A 23,002-nucleotide genomic window follows, 5' to 3' on the forward strand; every position below is an offset into this window, starting at 1 on the left:
CATCCAGCATTTAGCTGTTTGGGAGCCCATCCTGTCCCTCAGAAGCATAAATGGTGATGGGGATGAGGAGTTGAGTTCTAACTCGTGTTCATGTGCTTCTCATTCTTGTTAGGTAAAGTAATTAGCCTCCAATTAAAATAAATAAATTAATTTAAAAAAGGAGGTGCTCTTGGAATGGAGTGATTTGTTCCTGATGCTAATGAAGCTCTCTATAGCATAGTCTCTTCCAACTAAATCAGGACATAGGACATTTCCAAGCCTATTTATTCCCCTAATTGTTTTCCTTGGCATAAGCTAATACTTGTCTTGCCTCTTTTAACAAGAATAATTATTCCCAAACTGCTAATCCCAGTAGGATTAAGTCCCTGAAAACTGCCTAGGTTTTGAAGGCTCATCATATAAAGAATTCAAGATCTATTGGGAAAAACAGTTTAGCAGGTTTCCATATTTTTTATAGTGTTCCCAGAATGAAATACGAAAGCTACCATGCTAGATAAATACTGTATCAATGACAATCTGCAATTTTAAAATTAGTCATAATGAGTACTATGCAATTAATTTCCATTTACCATCCCTTGTGCATTAGAGTGTTTCAGAATCTTTGTCACCCATGGCTTCAACAAGATAGCTTATACATTAGGTTTGTTTTGTGGTAGATGGTAGATAATATGCAGGCTGGTGAGCATTTTTTCTTTCTCTTCATATAGTCATTGCCTTTCTGATTTTAGGATTTTGAACAGTGATTCTTAACTCTGGGGCTCCACTGTGGTCCCAGATGTGCACAGTAGCAAGTTGGAGGCTTGAAACAATAACTAATGTGGATGATCTTAATTCAGCTAGCTTGATATTTCTCAAGATCTTTCCCACTACACCTGGTTATGATTGATGGCTCTGTAAACATTGTACCAAATCCTTTGCCTTCTAACTTGTATCTCAGCACCCTCCCTCTGATCTCAGGTATGCATGTCTGGTTTTGCATCTTTCTTTAGTGTTCCTAAGATGAAGAAAGACCAAACAAGCAAACCAAAGACCCTCAAATCAAACCATAACAAAACACTAAAGCAGTTTGACAAAAGGAATGAAAATGACTTCCAACCCAGTCTTACAGATTTCAGGTTTGTTTTTTTTTTTAATCATGAAACTTCTTTTTCCTTCTCTTCCAGGGATAGAATTGCCTTCTTAAAAATATTGGAATTAAACATCTTGCAGAAAAATAACATGGCCATCAGTTTATTGACTAACATGGTCATCCATCTATGTACTGATCTGCATTAGGCTTTGACAAGACGAACCAGAGTGACACACCACTGCCCCGAGAAATCATTGCCACAGGTGGGGCTGGGGCGGGGTGGGCTGCCCGTGGACAGTGCTCTCCGTAAAGATTTGCTGACTGCTCTTACTGAGATGAAGCCGGCTTCTCTGGCCAGGGCACTGGTGAACCACAAATCCGATGTAGTAAACATTTGGTCAAGCAAACTTTGAAACCCTTGAGTGACCTTCACTCACCACACGTCAGGTATTTATTGAGTATGTGCTTCCTTGAACCCCAGAAGGACCAGGGCATGTGATATCAGTGACATTCTCTTTCAGGAACTTAACATCCAGATGGCACAGTGCTATGAATACAAGTGAAACAAAATTTAACTAAGTCAAAATATATGAATATATTTATAACTTTTCACATATTTTAAACATGAAGCCATAGTTCACCGTGACAATGAATTTTCCAGTGGAGTTGCTGGAAAGTAGAGACCGTTCTGCTGAAGCATTGGAGAAACTTCATGGAAGGGAGAGAGTTAAAATGGGCCTGGAAGGAAAGTATGGACGAGGGAAGATGCTGGGCTTTCTAGGTCAGAGAAGAACATTAGCAAAGACAGGAATGTTAGAGGAGTGGGCATAGTGATTGGGGAAAAAAAAAAAAAAACTTTTAGAGAATTCTTGGGTAGGATTTATGGCTATGTTGTAGAGATCAAGCTTGAGAACAGCACAGGAACCCACTTATACGATGTCTGAGGTGCCAGGCTTGATGTTCATGACCTGTTGAGGGGACTGGAATTTCTTATGGCGAAGAAATGCCATGGTCAGGATCAGAGCTGTGCTGGGGGCCGGGGGGAGCCATCATGCAGTGCAAAGCGGGTGGATGGTTTAGAGCATGGGTGGGGTCGGACACCAGGGATTCCTGCTCCAGTGAGGAGATCCACTCTCGGAGCGGCGAGATGCTCTTGTTGCTTCAACAGTGAGGTACCCTCTCTACCTGACCGTCACCCAGGCCTGTTCTGCTCTCAGAACAGAGGTCACGCTGTGCAGACATATTTGTCCAGGTTCTCAGGTTTTCCAAGGGCAGACAATGGGTAGCATAACTCTGTTGGGATTCTTGAAAGGGCTAGTGGGAAAGAGTGAATATGTGAGTGTGTGTGTGTATGAATATCTGTGTATGGGGGGGGAGCATAGAAAGAAACATTTTGTCATTATAAAGGTAATTGCAGAATATTAGAAAAAATAGGAAAGTGTAAAGAAAAAAATTACTCATGATCATGCTACACAGGAATAGCTACTGTTAAACATGCAGTGAGTTTTTCCTTCCAGTTCTTTTGTGCATATATATATGGGCATGAGATAGAAAACCATTTTTAACAAATTTGAGATTATGCCTCATATCTTTTCACCTCTGTACTGGTTCCACATATGATTATTTTTCACATTTCATAAAGCTATTTGAATTCATACTTAATAGCTGCATAATATTCCATTGAATGGATTTAGCCTACTTTAATTATTCTATCAGATATTTGAGTTGTTTCCAATGCTTTATTGTTATAAATAACACTGAGATGGACACACAGGTGCATAAGCCTTTTATTGGGTCCCTGATGGTTTCCTTGGACAGAGTCCTAGAAGAGAAATTATAGGGTCAAAATTATGAATATTTATGAGTCCTGTTCCCTGTTGCCACATTGCTTTTCGGAACATTCACGCCAGTTTATACTTGCATCAACACTGACTGCCCGCTTCGCTCTCTGCCTTTGCCATGTTCACCAGCGCCCCCCGCATTGCTAGATTCAGTGGTCAGTTCTCCAGATTTCATTCTACTGAACTGTCAGCTACATTTGACACAGTTGAACAACTGTCTTTTCAGATATACTTTCTTCCCTTGGTTTCAAGGTTTTGAGAGCACAACACTCTCTGGGTTCTCCTCTTTCACGCACTCCATTTCTGGCCTCTCCTTATCTCTTTGGCTCTTCTGCAGCATGCTAGAACCCAGTTCTCAGGCTCTTTTGTATCTTTATCATGTCTCCCTGATGTCCAGATTCATATTTTTAAATGCTGTTCAAACACTGATGTCTCCTAAATTCTTATCTGCAGGCCAGCTCCATCTCCTGAAAATAAGACTTGTATGCTGATGCTGCTGCTAAGTTGCTTCAGTCGTGTCCGACTCTGTGCGACCCCATAGACGGCAGCCCACTAGGCTCCTCCGTCCCTGGGATTCTCCAGGCAAGAATACTGGAGTGGGTTTCCTTCTCCAATGCATTAAAGTGAAAAGTAAAGGTGAAGTCGCTCAGTCGTGCCTGACTCTTAGCGACCCCATGGACTGCAGCCCACCAGCCTTGTATATCTAGTGTCTACTCCTCAGCCCCTTTGGATGGCTATTAAGCATCTGAAACCTAGCCTTTTCAAAATCATACTCCTTATTTCTACAGCCTGCAATTTACTCCTCCCATGAGCTTTCCTGTCTCATAAAGGTCAGTTCTGTTTTCCCACTTGTTCAGACCAAAAATCTGCCTGATCATTTGAGTTATTTTGGATTTTTGATCATGATAAGCAACACAGAGATGAACATACGGGTATGAAGCTTCCTAATGCACTCTCCAGCTTCTCTTACTCCCTACAGCTCATCTGTTGGCTTTTCCTTTATACCCACAGATGGACCACATCTCAGTTACTGAGCTGGCCCTGTGTCGACAGTCTCTCCCTCTTGGATTCAGTGGCCTGCTACTGGTCTCTCTGATTCTTTCCTTGCTGTTCCCTACCTCTCACAGTGCTCTATTCAGCCATGGTGAAAGGATCAAAATACAAGCCGTAGGCTCCAGTGCCTAGCTGGAAGCCCACCAATGCTTTCCGTATCACTGGGGTAAAGCCAGGGTGCTCGTATCACTTACTGCCCCCCACATTCAGCACTCTGCCGCCTTTGTTCTCTTCCAGCTCTCTGGACTCCTGTATCCTTTCTGAAATGTCACCTTCTCAGTGAAGCTTTTCCTGAACCTGCTCTTCACATTTCAGACCCCCCCACCCCCCCCACCCCCACCGACTTCAGCACTTCCTGTCTCCTTTCCTGATTTATTTTACTCTAAAGTACTCATTACCATCTGATAAGCTATATATTTTACTTATTTATTTACTTATTTTCTGTTCTTCCCTCACTTGGATGCAAGCTTTCTGAGGGCAGAGTTTTCATTTGGTTTGATTACTGCTCTTATCCTGGACTTTATAGTAGAGCCTGGCATAAGGTAGAGACTCTATAAATAATGGTTGAATGAATAGTGTTTATGTCCGATTAGTGTTTCATCTCATTTCGTATCTAATTTTGTGTTTTAAATTGTGGTAAAATACACATACCACATAGTTTAACATACCTACTTTAAAATGTGCATTTCAGAATTGTTAAGCAATTTACATTATTGTGCAGTCAGTCTCCAGAACGCTTTCTATCTGTAAGACTATGCCCATTAAACACCTCCTAATTTTCTGTTTCCCCCCAGCTCCTGGCTGTAATTTTTAAACTTTCTCTCTTTATGAATTTGACTAGTATAATCACTCTAGTGGAAATCATATAGTATTTGTCTTTTTATGACTGGTTTATTCCATTTAACATAATGTCTTTACGTGTAATCCACATTGTAGCATGTGTCAGAGTCCCCTTCCTATTTAAGACTGAATAATATTCCGATATAGGTATATACTACATTTTGGTTATTCTTCCATCAGTAGACACGGGTCGCTTCCACATTTTGGCTGTGGTTAATAATAATAATATGAACATGGGTGTACAAATATCTCTCCAAGATCTTGCCTTCAGTTCTTTAGGCTATATATCCAGAAGGGAAAAGCCTGGATCATATGTAATTCCACTTTTTATTTTATGAGGAACTATGATACTGTTTTCCAGAGCAATTACACCATTTTAAATCCCCATCAGCAATGCACAAGGATTCCAATTTCCTTAAATCCCCATCAAAAATATATTTTGTATTTTTTTGGGGAAAATGTTTACTGAAGTCCTTTGCTCATTTTTTAGTTGAGTTATTTTTTATTGTTGTTGATTTTGTTATTTTTATATATTTTTTCCTGATTGGCCTCAATGATTGTTGCTTTACTGGTGATGCTTGAGTTACTTTCTGAAGGATAAGTAGAAAGATACTTAATATAATGGGTAGGGCTGAAAAGGTGGGGAGTCTAATCTTGGTAAAGAGAATGGCATGTGTAAATGGTAATGAGTGAAAGGGACATGCACATAAGCATAAATATGCATTGATGTTCTATCTGAAGAATGTATATGTAGTTTACATATTTTCCCCTAAATAGGATATATATATAGTATATGTGTGCATATGTGTGTATGTATATATATATATACATACACTTATAAATGCACAAATATGGTAACAAGTCTTCTCAATAGCAGCACTATTGACATTTGGGCCTAGATAATTACTGGTTGTCCAGCGTTGTCCTGTGCATTGTAATTATTTAGCAGCATACCTGGCCTCTACCCACTAAATGCCAGTTACTCTCTTCCCTGCCCTGCAGTTGTAACAATTAAAATGTCTCCAGGGATGGGGAATGGATGAAATAAGTGAAGGGGATCAGAGGTACAAAGTTCCAGCTATAAAATAATAAGTTATGGAGGAAGTGAAGTACACGTAAGGAACGTTGTCATTAATATTCTAATAACTTTGTATGGTAACAGGTTGGTATCTGGTCTTACTGAAGCAATTTCAGAATGTATAAAAATATAAATCACCATGTTCTACACTTGAAACTAATATAATATTGTATGTTAATTTGATTCAATACAAAAAAATGTTTCCATGCATTGTTGGATATCCCCTGGGAGCAACCCCTTTTCCTGCCAGCTATAACCTCTGCTATAAGAGGAAATGTGAGAGAGGTAAATAGGTAGATGGTGGTGGGGGTGAATACTGATAGTATATTGTTATGTTGTGATTAAAAGCCTTATCTGTAACAGGCTCTATTTGTGTGTAAACCAATATTCAACAACATATTGATTATGTCAGTAGGTTTAGAGGTCAGCCTAAAGAATGTCTCTTATACTCTTTGTGAGCTTATATTGATATTATTGTTATTTCTTACTGAGCTCTTAAGAGTCTCCCATTAGGACTCAATTATACAGTAAATTATAGCATTTCTCTTTTTCTATTCAGAGGAAGTCTGCTTACTCCTATTCAGAGACTGTTTTCAAAGCATTGAACTACAATTTGTTTCCTTTGCATTTCTGGAAACTCTGGCAGAGTGAGAGGCTGAGAAACCTACAGCTTTCATCCCAGTTTGTAGACCATACACGGGAGAAGCAGAGTATGGCAATGGAACAAAGTAACATATTCATTAATTTTATAGCTTGGGTGCTTTAAGACTTACCCAGCAGCAGGAAGGTAGGCATTCTAGAAAGATTTCTGGGGAGAATTTTATCATTTCCAGTACTGATTTTGATTGATTTAGACACAAACAAGCTTTATAGGCTTTTGAAAATCTAAGTTAGTGAAGCAAAATCTCTGCCTGATTCATGACTTCCACCTGTGTCCCTTGTAATTTGCAACTCAGCATTAAAATTAGGGCCACCATTATTCAACTTTACCAGGAATTTCCTACTAAAAGATAAAAGGACCATACGTATATTGATAAACTGTAAAACTTGTTAATCTCTAATCTGAGGTACAACCCATGTACAGGGAATAATCCAATTCAAAGAGATAGGTTGTATGAGGTTCTTACTCCTAAGGAATGTTCAGTTATGTTCTTACCCCTAAGGTATGTTTAGTTTCTTCACAGGCCAGAGCCTCCCACTGAAGAGATGAGAGTGGTTATTCCAAGTGCAATTGTATTTAATGAGTTGACAATTACTTACTGATGGTGTCCATTTTGGTGGTGTTTTATATTTGCTAATAGAGTGTGCTTTTCTTAAAATGTTGCCAAGAATGCAGAATGCATGTAAAATAAGTGTAAAATGTAGTTTTGTTTTCCCCCATCCTTTCACATTTTTTTTTAAAAATTGTGATAATGCACAATGTGAGATTTATACTCTTATCAAACTCTTCCAATTGTACATTGCAGTATTGTTAACTCCAGGTACAATGCCGTTCAGCAGATCTCTAGAACTTGGTTATCTTGCAGGCCTAAAACTTTATGCTCATTGAGCAGCATTTCCCCTATACCTATACCCCCACCATTCATCCCTTAGGTTTTTATCAACAAAATTCTGGAACAAGGGGAATCGTGACAGAGGCAAATAATACCTAAATCTCCAACCTGTTTGGCATTACTTCTGCCTTTAGTTATGTTCTTATTCTGGGTAATTTATAGATAAACATTCCTGTTTATTTAGCAGTTGTGGCCTATGCTAAGCTCTTTAATCATTATTTCGTTTAATCCTTTCAATAGCATGGTGAGTTAAACATGATTATTATCAGTATTTTTCTTAGATGAGGTAACTGATTGGAAAAACTGGGTAAAATCCTCACGTTTACACATAAAGTAGCAGACTGGAGATGTGAGCCCAGGACAGCTGCCCCAGAGCCTATAGCATTGATAACTCTGTTCATGTTTGAAAGGCCCCCTTCTCTTCCAGCATATGTATATACCCAATGCATGCATATCTTGTATCAGGACAAGCTGGATAAAGAATCAAAGTCAAACTGAAGCAAAAGCCAAATAAAACAAAACAAAAAAATCTCCAGTGGGAACTCTTTCCTGCTCATTCTATCAAAATCACATAAATACAGAATTCACAGATGTCTGAACCTGTATTGCCATAGGCTTTCTACATATATACCTACAATTATGGATTCAAAGGCAAGGGTTGTAAATTTCTTTGTAGGATGAAACTCTCATAACTATGCCAAGAGTCACATGCCTATATTACAAATTTAGTCCACAGACGATATTTAATGTGAGTATAAATGTTTTTGGTAACAGTCTTATTTTAAACATTTTAAGGAAATGTGTGCACTCTCTATGTTGACAAAGTACTTACTGCTTCTTGTCTTGCTTTAGCTGCTCTGCTGACTTAGTTTACCTGCTTTGTCCTTGTAGGCCTTTCTTTACCTTTGAAATCCCTGTTTCCCAATAACAATTTGGGTGGACGTGGAGTGATTTTCATTATATATGTAGGTATAGAAGTTGTTATGTGGAGTCATACTGTCATGTGAGTGTATGTTCCTCAATTCTTTGTCTCGTCACAACAAAGATTTGGAGTGATGATACAAAATATACATATTTTACTTTGAGGTTTAACTTCTACTGAGGCTTTGCTTTCTGATTCCATTTATGTTAATATTACGGTTCCCTCTCTTTTTCTTTTTTTTTCTTTTTCAAGCATTAACATTCTATCGTCCCTTTGGATTCCTATTCATTTAATTCTTCATGTCCTCTTGACCAAAGTTGAATGAGTCAGAGGAGGAAAGGGGGTTTTTTGAAACTGCTTTTTTTGTGTGTAGATTTCTTGTTGTTGTTTAGTTACGAAGACATGTCCAACTCTTTTGTGACCCCATGGACTGTAGCCCACCAGGTTTCTCTGTCCATGGGATTTCCCAGGCAAGAATACTGGAGTAGGTTGCCATTCCCTTCTTCAGGGTATCTTCCTGACCCAAGAATTGAACCCGCGTCTTTTTCGTTGCAGGCGGATTCTTTACCACTGGGCCAATTTCTTAAAGATGCTTTAAAAAAGAATAAAAAGCTGCTTCTTTGACTTCCCCTTGTCCCTTGGTAAAGATGACAAAGTGCTTTTCAAGGTGTAGCAAAGCATTAGCATTAGTATGTGTGTATGTGACTCGAGGTGGTGACATTTGAGTCTGTTAGAGGGGGTAATAGGCAAGTTACTTTCCTCCTCTGAGCCTGTTTCCTTACGTGTAAAACACAAATAATGATACATCACATAATTTGTCTGAGGCTTCAATAAAATATCCTGCAAAATACCCAGCATAGGTCAGAAATCTAAAACATATAGGTTTCTACATCCCTCCTTCCATTCTTCTCAGACACTAGATTGAATATAGACACTGCCAGTGATATCAAAGTATATAAAAGGATTTCAGAGAAAGATTGTAATAAAAATGTACTCTTGCCAAAAAGGGTCCCCTAAAACCAACTGACAATGTCAATACACCTTATATACAATTGCTTTTCTGTACGTATGTGTGCATAAATGTGCCACAGAGGTGTGTACGTAAGCATATGTGTGTACACATGCATGTAACGTTTGTGTTGTGTGGAGATTAATGTGCTTTGTATATGCAAGAGTGGAGTGTGTGCACAGGAAGAAACAGGGCTAGAAAAAGAGAGTACATTGCACTAGATATTTGATGGTAGCCCTTATTGTTACTCATGGCATATAAAATAAAGTTCATTTATGATGTTGGTCTTATCTTCTAATTAAAATCATGGGCATGAAACTTCTTTATACCTGCATAAAAGAAGCAGTTTAATTTCTCTGCACCAGGGGAGAAATGATTTCATTGCCTGTTATGTAGCCCATCAGTACTTGGTGAGAAGTGAGGGAGAGTAGTTATGAAAGCCTCATTCTTTCCCAGTATATTTGTCCTCGCAGTCTTCAAGGAGCATGGATGCATCCTCTGAGGTTTTTTCAAGGTCAGCAGGGGTGCTTTTCCCACTAGTCCTTACCCTTCACAGTGCCAAGGGAGGAGACGGTTATTCTGTCTACGGGTCTAAGAGCTTTTGTCCTAGATTATTCACACATGAATTAAAAAAAAAAAAAAAAAAGAAGAAGCTAGACTGCCTATACCGCACCTATTTTTCAAAAATTTGCTGGTAACTAGTAATAACTTATGTCAATGAAGCGAAAGCAACTATTTGAGAAAAAGAAAGTAAGCTTGTCTTGGAAGTTATAAAGGAGTGAAAAAGGAAAATGACTATGAATCTTAGCAGTTAAAGGCATTGAATTTGTGTAAAGCTTACTTTATAATACTGATATATACTATTGGTAAATTTTTTTAACTCTACTCTTCAAGAGTTTCATTTTAGAAGCATATGGAAGTGTTTCTTTGACTTTACTTGGTACTTTGGACCCCACGGTACATACTGTGTGTAGCTGTAACCCTAACAACTAGTGGCAGTACAGCCCAAGACAGGACAAATTACAAGAGGAAATAAACTCATTTGCTCATTAAGTCACTTAACAAACAGAAACTCAAGGAAGTTGGGTTGAGCTAGATGATAAAGATCAAAAGAGCTGTGCTAATGATGACTGCTGCTGCTGCTAAGTCGCGTCAGTCGTGTCCGACTCTGTGCGACCCCAGAGACAGAAGCCCACCAGGCTCCTCTGTCCCTGGGATTCTCCAGGCAAGAACACTGGAGTGGGTCGCCATTTCCTTCTCCAGTGCTAATGATGGAGCGAAACACAAACACAAGGGCAGATTATGTCAACCCATTTTAAGAATTTTAGGATATAGGAAAATCAAAGATAAGTCATTGAATGGTTTTAGATTATTCTGGCCACAGTATACAAAGTGAATTGGAGGAATACTGGTTGAATCTGTGAGATGGACTAGGGGTATCTTACAGGAATCCAGTACAGAAATGGTCACATTTTGGACTAACAGAACCACAATGGGCAGGGAGAGAATGGATCTGATTTTAGAGTTAATTAGTAAGTAAAACATGCAGAGCTTAGAGACTAGTTAATTATAGGAGGTGAATGAAAAAGCAGAGTTAGGGATGAACCTCGGGCATTTAGCTTCACATGGGTGGCTGGTGGAAACACTCACGGAACTAGGAAACACTAGGGATGGGGACCGGGGCTTGGATGAGGTATCCTGGGACATGCTGAGTTTTAGGTCTTGTGGGATATTCAAACTGAACAAAGTGCCACAACACTTAGTGTTCAAGTCTGAAACTGAGAGGAGACCTTAGATTAACTTTTAATTTATGAATTGTCGCCAGAAAAGTGGTAACGAAAGAATAAATAAAAATGAGAGTAGAAGAGGTCACTGAGGAACAATGTATCTAGTGAAAAGAGAAGGTCAAAACTGAGGGTTGAGGAATGGTTATACTATAAGGATAATCAGAGAAAGTTAAGTAATCAAAAGAGGTAGAAAGGAAAACCAAGATGAGTATGGTGTTACAGAAGCCCCTGGAATAAAATGCTTCCAGAAGGATGGAATTGTCAGTGACCACAAAGACTGCCAAGAATTTAACTAAGGGAAAGATAGGTCTGAGTATCTATCGGATTTAAATACTGAAAAGTCACTCACACATTTAGTGAGACCAATGCCACTGAGGTCCTATGAGAAGACTTTTGACTCCTGAGAGGTTGATAGTAACCATAGCTATCACTTGTCAAGAATATGCATTATGCCAAGCATTCAAGCCAGTTCTGGTATGATCAGACTCAGTTATTATTGAGGAAACCAAGGCCTATACAAGTTAAGGAATGTTCCAAGGTGACAGTATGCAGAGAAGTGTTGAGACCTGGACTTGCTGTATCAGATGTCTGTTCACTACACCACTCTGTGTGTTCGGCTTGGGAAGGATAGACTTTCTTGAGCATCAGTATTTCTCCAAAATGGCCTCCAGGGATATGTACTTTGGAAAACAACTAGAGCAAGGGGATCATGAAGCCACCTAAATCAATTAAATCTCTAAAACTGTTCAGAAGGAACAAAACAGTGGGATCTTTTTCACGACTTAAAAGCAAGAGAGTGATGGAGAGTGATGTGGAGAATTGACAGAAGGAAGACGAAAAGACAGAGGTGTGACGGTCCCGAGGTCAAGGGACAGAGGACCATAAGCATAAACTTCCAATATGTACAAGTATAAATATCAAAAATAAAAGTATTTAGAAGATGGACATCAGAAAAATGAAGCCTCATTTGTATGCAGACCTAACCTTGCACAGTATTTTAGCTCAATTCACCAATAAAGGACCGAATCAGGAAAAAAAAAAAAAATACCAGTATTTCATCTAGAGACCCAGATGCCCTTTTCTGTGCTGTGATATATAAGTAGAAATGACTTTATATTTATGCTTTAATTTCTTGTGTTTATTCTCTGCTAGTGACTCTGTATATATTTTCTTCCCTTTCCTTTCTTTAGATCATGCTTCTTAGTGATCCTGAGATAGAGAGCAGCATATTGATCAGCTCAGATGAAGGGGCAACCTATCAGAAATACCGGCTCACCTTCTACATCCAGAGTCTGCTCTTTCACCCCAAGCAAGAGGACTGGGTACTGGCCTATAGTTTGGATCAAAAGGTGAACAAATTCTGTTTTCATTCACATCCTGTCACCCAGGTACCACCCCGTGAAAAGCACTTGCCTATTTACTCAGTCCATATATACGAGGGTATTCAATGGCATTGCTTTGTTCCAACTACATTGATTGTGTCTGCAGCATCTAACTTTCCTTTTTAGTCTTTAATATCAAAATATGCAGGTGAGTCTATTTCATTAATGACAATGCCATTTGTCATTTCACAGGTTTAAGATGGCTTTTTGTGTGATTTTACTCATTTAACCTTTAAAACAAACCCTGTGCTATAAATGGGAAATGTGTATTCAAAATAATTTTATGGAGACTGAAGTAAGCAAAGGTGCAGAAAAGCCAAGGTACTTGTTCAAAACCACTCACGTGGTAGCTAGAGGAGCCAGAACTTGGAAGCTTTTTGTCAGACTTCAAGTCTAGGCATATCCTGTCACACCATGCTGCCTTGAACTGGAATAATGTATCATTGTTCTCAGTTTAGCAAAAGGAGGAAAGCCTCAAACATGTCCATTTCATTGTTTTCTAAAAGTACATTCAAGATAGAGTACCCCATGAGTCCTCCCCTTTGAGCTTCAGATCCATACATATATCCAGCTGTGTACTTGGCTTTGTCTACTGTATGTCTCAGAAGCGTTTCAATTCAACATATTCCAAAGACGAACTCTTGATCTTCCCACATCTAAGCTAGTTCTCTTCCAGTATTCCCTAATTATATTCATTCAGTTGCAAAAGTCAGAAACCCAGGAGGTACCCCCGATAGCTCTTACAGTATATGTTCATCTTATAACTTGAACTATATATTTCCCAAATGTAAATCTTTAGATTTCATGCCTTTGCTTAAATTCCTTCTGCATCTTCTCTTTGCTCACAGATTAGTCCAAAGTCCTCAGTAGGCTGCAATAAATAGCACCCGCTTGGTCTGGTCCCTCCTTCTCTCTTCTAACTCACTGTTAGTACTTCAATGACCATCTTCAGTCCCTCCCCACAGCTGTCTCCCTTGCTGCCTTTCCTGGGCCTGGGATCTTCCATACAGTAAACCTCTTCACTGTCAGGTCTGAGACATCACTTCCACAGGACATCATCCCTAAGCTCCCTGACAAAGTTAAATCCCCCTCGATGTTGTTTCTTACAAGGCTCTGCACACTTCCCTTCAGAGTACCTGTCATGGTTGAGATTTTCCTGTGGATTGACGTGCACTTGGCATCATTTGCATTTCTCCCTAGATTGCGAGTTCCAGGACAGCAGGGTTGTGCCTACTTTCACTCACTGTTCTAGCACCAGTCTCTAGGACAGTGCCTGCCATTTAATAATGATCAGTAAATATTTGTTATAAAGTTTGGACTTCCATGGGGGCTCAGACAGTAAAGAATCAGCCTGCCATGCGGGAGACCTGGGTTTGATCCCTGGGTTGGGAAGAGCCTTGGAGGAGGGCATGGCAACCCACTCCAGTATTCCTGCCTGGAGAATCCCCCATGGACAGAGGAGCCTGGAGAGCTACAGTCCATGGGATCGCAAAGAATCAGACACAACTGAGCTACTAAGCACAGCACAAATATTTGTTAAGCAAATGAATTAGTGGATGGGTACATTGCTATGGTAATGAGCCCTTTATAGTTGATCAATTTATATTTATGAGAAGAGAATTTAGATTGTTCTTTGTATTTCCTGCTTTTTCCAGAACCTTAGTACAGTGTGTGATGACGAACTATTATGTCACAATGTTGTGGAATCAATCAGTGAAAGGGGATGGATGCTTATGAGTACTGTCTTACATAGAGTTGTCTACAGAATAATGTTGTTGAAATAGCTTCTTGTCTCTGTTCTCTCAAGTCCTGAAACAGTTGCTCCTCACTATATGTTTGAATCTGTAGTTTGTAAACATGAGTGTGTGTGTATGAGGTGTCAGCACCTTTAAACAATAATTTCAACATAACCTTTATATCTCTCATTAATAGAGTCTCAAGGTGGGCATCAGGTGCTAAATGCAATCCCCTAAGGACACCCACATGACATTTGCAGAGCAAAAACCATTGCAAATACGTTTCTTTCATGGCATCAGGTGGATATTGTATGAAAGACTTAGCCAAATGTCAGATAGTCTCTGTTTAAATGCTTAGTATAGCCAGGAATGTTGAATATATGTTGAAAAAAATAAATCATTTAGGTGTTATTAAATGGCTGTATGATAATTTATTTAGATGAAACTCAGAACTCTTAAACCATGTTTTTATTTATGCAGAGACAAGCTAGGTTAGACAAGCTAGGCAGCAGACATCTCATGCCAAGAGGTTGATAAACCAAATGCAATATAGAAATATTCCTTTTCTTTAGCTCCAGAGCACTGAGAACATCTACAGCATTGCTCGTGTAGTACCCTTACAGATATAATACATTCAAGATAGTTTCTGACTCGGTGGTTGCTTTTTCACCTGGTGAAAATATTTGCAGATGTGGCAGTGGGCACTGATGGATTTTCCTAACCACACTGAACATTTCTGGATGCATTCTTCCTGAAGTTCTCTTTCTTGTTGACATCTTTTGTGTGAAGTGGCTGAATGTTCTTTAGGCCCATAAAGTTTCTAACTGGTGCCCTGCTACTCTTTTAAATAAATGGTCTGAGAAGGCTGATGATGCCCCTGGCGACATTTGTAGAGATGCCATGAAACATCATTGAGGCATTCAGGTTACAGCAGAGTTTTTCTTTATTTGGGGGTAATATATTGGTTTAGAGTCAAGGAGAGGGATGCTCTGGAGCAGGAAATGAAGATTCAAGGGTGGCCGAGATTGATATACAAATGTCTCGTTTCGGACTGCAGCCTTCTCTGACATGCATACATTGAGGCGCGGGCTTCTTCCAAAGAAAATGAAAAGTGCTTGTATTAAGGTAACTGCAGCATCAAAGGGAGATGTGTGTGGTGAGGAGAGAATCGATGTTTCCATTATTGTGCCTTTGATGAAATGCACTAGCAATTTCTTTAGGATCTGTAAGGCTATCTCTTTACGTTGTATGTATTACAAAAGACCTAATTGAATGATATTTTAAAAGGACAATATCCAATTGCTCTACCTTCCAAATTGCTACCCCAAAGCTGCAGGAAACTTGCCAGGAGCTCTCACTCAATAAAGGCACTGCTGGAGAATTAAGGAAATACCTTCTGGAGAGAACAAAATTGTGTCTAGAAATTGAGAGTGCACATAATCTTGTGTTCATTGAGATATTGGCTGGCAGCTTGCGAATCCCCTGGGGAACTTGGCTACCTTGTGCTGGTCAGGGCCAGGTTGGCGGTGAAAGAGATCCAAGCCTTCCAACTTCCAAAGCTATGAAAGGGTGGGGAGGTGGGGCAAATGCACCTTGCACTTGACCCTGTGGGAGACTCATGCCTCTCCAATTCTGATGCGTCCCAGTCTCAGACTCTTTCTGTGTCCGTCTCAATGTGTCGTGGGCCTTTGAGCAAGTCCTTCTGTTCCGACTATACTCTGGGTCCTATTACCTCCTATGCCAGCTCCCCTCTGCCTTACAGATTCTCCTGCCATCTTGCATTTTAACATTAACTGACTCAGTAAAGATGAGATTCTTTCTTTTGTGTAAGAATCTTGGAGATGTTTTAATAAGAATCTTGGTGGTTTAAAAAATAGCACAACAGAAATAATGTTATGGTTGACCACACTGGAAACAATAAAAGAAAAGCTACTCCTCTCCTCTCAGAACCAAAGCTCTAGAACATCTTAGGACAGCTGTGTATTTACCAGTTATTTAGAAGGCAGTATTCTCTTGCCTCCATCAGACTGTTTCCTTGCTAACGACTGAAACAACTCACTTTGTGATATTTTGAATTAGCTGAAGGGCTCAATAATCTTACTGAAACCGAGAAGTTTTGAAAAGATTTTGAGATAGGTTTTGAGGACATTACAGTCCTTTAAAAAGCTAGGTGTTATTCTTGTAGTTACAGAAAGCTGATGTTTAAAAACAATCCCTCATTTTGACAAGGAACTCAGTATAGTTTTTTGAATGGGCACATGCTCATGTATTCACAGATGCATACAACCTGGACACAGAGATGCAGAGATGCAGAGTTGGTAAGAGTTGTTTTCCTGCACGAGAGGTGGGATTGCAGGGTTCTCTGTTATCATTTGTCTTCTTGGCAAAATGAAACTTTAACACACCTACCTGGCTTTGGCCATCTGAGATGAGAATCTCAATGGGATTTCAGACATGATTGTTGTTCAGACGCTTCTGGGCTAGACTAGTCTAGAATTGCCTGAAATTTCAATGTAGAAACTACTTTCTGAAACACTGGCACACATAATGAAGGGTTGCTATATGGTAATTGGGAGGGAGGTGGGTGTGCAGCTCTGGGTGTTTTGTTTTTATTGCTGGCCACACACCAAGTTCAGCAGCAGCTGACAGAGTGACAAGCTGGTTAAGAAACTGACGCCATCTTGGGAATTGTTGTTTACTTGCTACGTCATGTCTGACTCTTTCGTGACCCCATGAGCTGTAGTTCACCAGGCTCCTCTGGGCGTGGTCACTGGCACAACAGGGTCTGCAGTGGAGGCGATGGGCTGCCACATGTGAGCAGACACTAGTGAGTTAGGGTGTATCTAGTGTGTGCTGCTGCTAAGTCGCTTCAGTCGTGTCCGACTCTGTGCGACCCCATAGACGGCAGCCCACCAGGCTCCGCCATCCCTGAGAGTCTCCAGGCAACAACGCTGGAGTGGGTTGCCATTTCTAGTGTGTAGAAGGCCTGAAAACTCAAAGGGAAGTTTAAATTTGTACTTCTGGAATGCTGGTACAAATGAAGATGTTTCTTTCGTTTATATTCTCATGAAAACCCTCTGATTAGAAATGTAATTGTGCTCAGAGCCTTCAGGATTAGCAGGAGATGGTAACTTTCCTCAGTAGTCGTGACAGAAAGGCTTCATGGCTCCCCAGCTGGTGGGGACGACACTGTTGGGAATTACCTTGGGCTGGCTGTGGTGTTGAAGCCTATTCCCTGTGGAATAAGACTGGGACAAAAGGTACCTTTTATTTAGAGAGAGAGACTGCATTTTCATTGGGTCCTCTTTCATGCCTATAAAATCACTTGTGTGTCACTGAAGAGGAGAAAGGAAAATCCATAGCCCCACTCACCTAGGGTGAGCTCACACTGCTCTCACAGATGTCTCATCCATACAATAGAAACATGCTGTCTCCATCACCATAGAAACACCAGTTTCCAGGAGGCCACTTTCCTGAAGGTGAACACAAAAACAGTGGACTCAGAGAAAATGGCCCTATTTTGTATTAAAAAAGATGGCACAACCACTGTGTTATTCAAATGTTAGCGTTAACCTATTCGAGCTGAGTTCTGAATGACAAAACTGGTTTAATGCACAATATTAACTTGCATTCAGTGAGAGTGGTGCAGTAAGGATCTCTAGTCTTCGCAACATTGCTCTAAGGATGCTGGCTCAAAGGAACAGACTTCAGCAAAAGTCTTTATCTTCCCAAGCCTGCCTTTTCTATACCGTGTCCCAGACTTCAGGTCCCTGCCTCTACCTTCTAGGTGTCCCTTTTGGTAACCTGACACCTTTCGGTCAGGAAAAGAACATTTGCTAAAATAATTAATGGAAGATGCAGCATATATATGTATTAAGAAGGGTATACAGGTATTTCTTCTCAATGACACCTTTCCTGAAGCAGTAATGCTCTCATGATAGAAATTCATGAGGATTTCTGGTAATCCTTTGGTGAAAGAGGTGAGTATAGAATAGGTGGGCAAGGGCTTGTGTGACGCAGTCTCTTCTGATTGCATGTAGCCTTCTCTGTGTTCCTCCACCCCTTCCTATATGGAGTGACCTTACCTTCACATGTGCGCTGGTCCTTTGTGCTCACACTGCTCCCCAGTGGCCCTAACTCTCATCCCTTTGCCTGATTCTGACCCTAGGTTTCCAGTTTTCCAGTTGAATCTAGGAGTTCTTCTGCTTATTCCTTCCTTTGCAAGCCTCTCTGGGCTTATGATCTGGCTGATCTGACCTGGCCAAATCTCCTATCCTCCCTCCATTCTCTGCCTCTACCTTGACCCCTCCCTCTGGTACCTGACCTTAAGTCAGGGTCAGTCTTTAAATGTTTTAAATCAAAGTATAATATATATACGGAAAAGTACACATATCACGAGCTTAATGAATTTTCATAAACTGAATGCGCCTATGGAACCAGCACCCTGATCAAGAAGCATAACATGATTGGAATCCTAGCATCATCCCCTTTATGTACTTTTTCAGTTATTACCTTCCCCCCAAGTCCAGCTGCTATCAGTAGGGTCATTTTTAATGGCTGGCTAAACTGGTAAAGAAATAGACTCAAGATGAATTCCTTCGAAGAAAGGTTGGAAGATAGCAAGTGAGGTAACTGACAGACAAGGAGACTTGAAAAATATTAGCATTAGAGAATTAGTGTAAGCCAAAGGCAAGAATTCATTGACATTCAATAAGTCTAGTTAATCCAGAGAATTCATAAGGAAACTTTCAAAAGATGCTCATTTAAAATTAATTTAGTAAGTTTTAATTTAAATATATTTTCCTTTCTCTGCCATAAGGAAGACATCCAGTGTTGACAAAGTTTTGGTGAAACTCTTATTCTGAAATTGTATTGATGGTCATGCAAATGAGTTTTCCTTCCTGGAAAACATCTTGGCAACGTATCAGAAGACAAACACGTTTTCATAACTTGATTCAGTTACTTCACTTCTGAGACTGAACTAAGAGAATAATACCAAAAAGATTTAGGCATAATAAGGTTTATCAAAATCACTCATAAAATGGCATTCTAACATGTATATTATCATGTAAGAATTGAATCGCCAGTCTATGTCTGACGCAGGATACAGCATGCTTGGGGCTGGTGCATGGGGATGACCCAGAGAGATGTTATGGGGAGGGAGGTGGGAGGGGGTTCATGTTTGGGAACGCATGTAAGAATTAAAGATTTTAAAATTAAAAAAATAAAAAACTAAACTGTTAAAAAATAAATAAATTAAAAAAAAGAAAAAAGAAATTTACTTAGTGTCCAACACTAAGGAATTTTAAATCAGGGTATATACATTTGCCCAAATATTATGCAGCCATTAAAATGGTGATTATGATGACCTTGTAGCAACATGGATACATATTAATATCTATTTAGTACTTATAAATCTCATAGGCATTATATATATATATATAAATTCTTACACGATTCATAGAAAATTAAGTAGTATGCTTTGAGTATAAGTATGCAACAAATAAAAGATGGAAGGAAGGAAGCAAAGAGGGAAGGAAGAAGAAAAAAATTAAAAATGGTAGAAGATATTGCCAAATATTACCTGAGTTCTCTTGAGATGATGGGTTTGTTTTTAGGGTTTTTTTTTTTAATGCCATTTGTTTTTTAGATTTTGTATTATTTCGTTAGATTACTTTTATGATTCAGTTCAGTTCAGTTCAGTTGCTTAGTCGTGTCTGACTCTTTGCGACCCCACGGACTGCAGCACACCAGGCCTCCCTGTCCATCACCAACTTCCGGAGTTCACTCAAACTCATGTCCATTGAGTCGGTGATGCCATCTAACCATTTCATCCTCTGTTGTCCCCTTCTCCTCCTGCCTTCAATCTTTCCCAGCATCAGGGTCTTTTCGAATGAGTCAGTTCTTCACATCAGGTGGCCAAAGTATTGGAGTTTCAGCTCCAGCATCAATCCTTCCAATGAATATTCAGAACTGATTTCCTTTAGGATGGACTTGTTGGATCTCCTTGCTGCCTTGAATAACTTTAGTCCCAAATATAAGACAATGATCTTTAAAAAAAGATTTTAAGTGTGAATAAGGTTAATTTAGGCAAAATCACTTCAAGTTATAATTTAACTATATTTTCAAGAGGTTGTGTGCTATAAAGGAAAATTTCCCTGGACTAGGAATATATCAAGTCTGAGGTTTTTCTCTTTTTTAGCTTTGCTTCTCACTATGGTCCCTTTTTAACTGTGAAACTCAAGGAATTGTTTTTTTCCAACAAAAAAATATTCTTTTTGGATATAACCTCAAGCCATATTATTTACAACTCAGTGATAGATACAGGTTTTATTATTTAGAAGCACCCACTATAGTTAGATATTAAGAAAGTGATTTCTTCTGGTGGTTTTTCAGATGAATTTTGTGACTGTATCCTAAAATTGACTTGGCATTTGGTTATTTGATTTGACAGCTTTAATGGAAACAAATACTCTGGAGCCAAGAGGTATAGACATATGCAGTGAATTGGTATTTGTGCTTAGTAACTCTTATATTCCTCATGTTATGTTACTCGGTATTGAACATGTAAGTGCTTCTTGGAAACAGAGCAAATATGTCCTTAGGTATCCCTGTGTATGGGCACCAGTGGGTGCCTTTATATACATGGTTACATTGAATTCTCATAGGGATCTGCAAAGTGGGTATTGTTATTTCCAAGTTAATAGGAGAGTATGTGACTCCTGAAAGCAGTATCCATTTGCTCAAGGTCACCCTGACAGTGAGGGGACTGGCCTGCTCTCTGCATCTGGCTGAGACCCTCAGCTATGACCATCACACCTGACGCTGACTAGTAGATGGACAGACTTTCCGCCTCCTGGGGCAGAATCCCATAGGGGCCAGTTTAGATGGAACCTTAGCCTCAGAGAACACTGTACTAGTGACACAACAAGATCACCCAGGCAGAGACCAGATCTTCACATGAATCCAGTTACTTCTAGCACATCCCTCAGCTGATGTCACTTGCCAAGGTGGGGCCTTGAATAGGAAAGTCATCAAACTGCTTCCTGATAAGTCATAGGACTGAATAATCTCCACCCCCCCCGCCCCGACAGAAAATAAACAACAGAGCAGTTTTGTGTGTGTGTGTTTCAGGCTTTATGCAGTTTGGCTCACTTTTCCCATCCATTTGCTCCAGTGTTTGAGTTAACGTATAGATTAAATAAGTCTTTGCCATTCAAATAGGTAATACTATAATCTGGGTTTTTTAAGGAAGTTTATAGAGACATCTTTAATATGGTAATGAAGATAGAAGTTGAAATCATTTAACTTCATTTACAAACCATGAATATGTATTATGCTTTAAATGAAAAGAAAGGCTAAAACAGATATAGTGTTTGTTCATTTTGCTAAAGAGAAGACAATTTGTCGAGATTTTTTCCCCAAAACTCAAGCAGTATGCAAATATAGGAAAATCAGACCCCCATGTTAATTCCATGGCATGATGAATATTTTTATAATCCTAATTAGTACCAGTCATTTAGTCTAGCAATTTCCCCCAATCTAACCAATTTGAAATTAAAATAGATGCCTTGATTACAAAACTCATTAGCAAAGAAGCACCCTTCTCACTAACCAGTTCATTTAAAATGCACGAACTGAATGAAGTGTGGAATACTTGTGTTGTCAATTGGCATAAGTGAAGTGAGTCTTAATTGGGACCATTGTGAAGTATTTGTATTGCTGCATGTTTCATTGCAGTATAATATATCATTCATTAAGTGTAACAAAAGCAGCTTTTAAATGGTTTAATTAAGTGAAGTTGGTGTGCTTGGTAATTTTTATAAAGTCTAATGTCACAATTGTTTACATTTGGAGTCCTGATAGGTATTAATGTCAGGAAGATGAAGTCTGACTCTGCATTTATCACTCCGATTACGCAAAGAATGGCAGGTTTAATGTCAGAGGAGAAAATTAAATTATAGAACATTGACTTCTTACTGAAAAGTACCCACATGCATATTGTCCTTGTGCGTTTGGATATGGAACCTCCAGAAAGGCCTGATTTATGGCTGAGAATGGAGAGGAAGGGCTGAGGACTTGGGAGGGAAATGAAAGGAGAAAATAACAGTTGGGTTTTTTTTTTTTTTTGGTAATTTCTTTTTTAATTTTCTTTTTTTAATGAAGGGAGGAAGTAGTAGGTGGAGGGAAACTCTATCCAATATATTTTTGTCTACTCAAAAGAGCAATAGAGATGCGCAGCACTGCAGATTGATGTTCTGTCTAAGCCAAGTGTGGGAGTCTGGGGAGGGGGCAGGAATTGGCTTTGGACCAGGGAAATACTGGAAACAGGGCTCTACAGAAGTCCTGAATGGGGCCAGATAACAAATGAGTTCAAGGCTGGTTTTTTAGGGACAGAGACTGTACGGTGACTTGCAGCAGTGGCAGGTTTATAGGTATAAGACAAGCACAGAAGTCACTTTCTGTTGATGCTTCTGCTCTGTGCAGTCCAGGTGTCCGCTGTTATCTCATATTTATGGACTGTTTCAACCATATCAATAAGGATGCAAAAGTCAGCCATGTCACTGATTTCCTTGAAAAATCTAATTTTGACAGTCCTGCCCATATCCATTTGGTGTAAAGGCAATGGTCCTATTGACTTCTGATCGCAGGATTTGCATTTCTTTGCTGGAGGGCTTTCTCTGAAGCCTTTTGAGGTTGCTCAATCTATTTCTATAGAAGTGCCGTGGAAT

The 23,002-nt window shown here is 39.5% G+C and overlaps 1 protein-coding gene across 2 annotated transcripts in view; it reads left to right on the forward strand.

The window, feature by feature from the left end:
• The window catches only part of SORCS3 (sortilin related VPS10 domain containing receptor 3), a 654,973-nt gene that overhangs the window by 331,675 nt on the left and 300,296 nt on the right, over window positions 1–23,002 (forward strand). For both annotated transcript variants that reach the window (XM_004020175.5, XM_060404717.1), the window contains exon 4: window positions 12,343–12,501. In XM_004020175.5, the coding sequence (XP_004020224.2) occupies window positions 12,343–12,501 (159 nt within the window). The remainder of the gene's footprint in view (window positions 1–12,342; window positions 12,502–23,002) is intronic.

The sequence above is a fragment of the Ovis aries genome, chromosome 22, assembly GCF_016772045.2.
Source record: "Ovis aries strain OAR_USU_Benz2616 breed Rambouillet chromosome 22, ARS-UI_Ramb_v3.0, whole genome shotgun sequence".
Classification (NCBI taxonomy): Eukaryota; Metazoa; Chordata; class Mammalia; order Artiodactyla; family Bovidae; genus Ovis; species Ovis aries.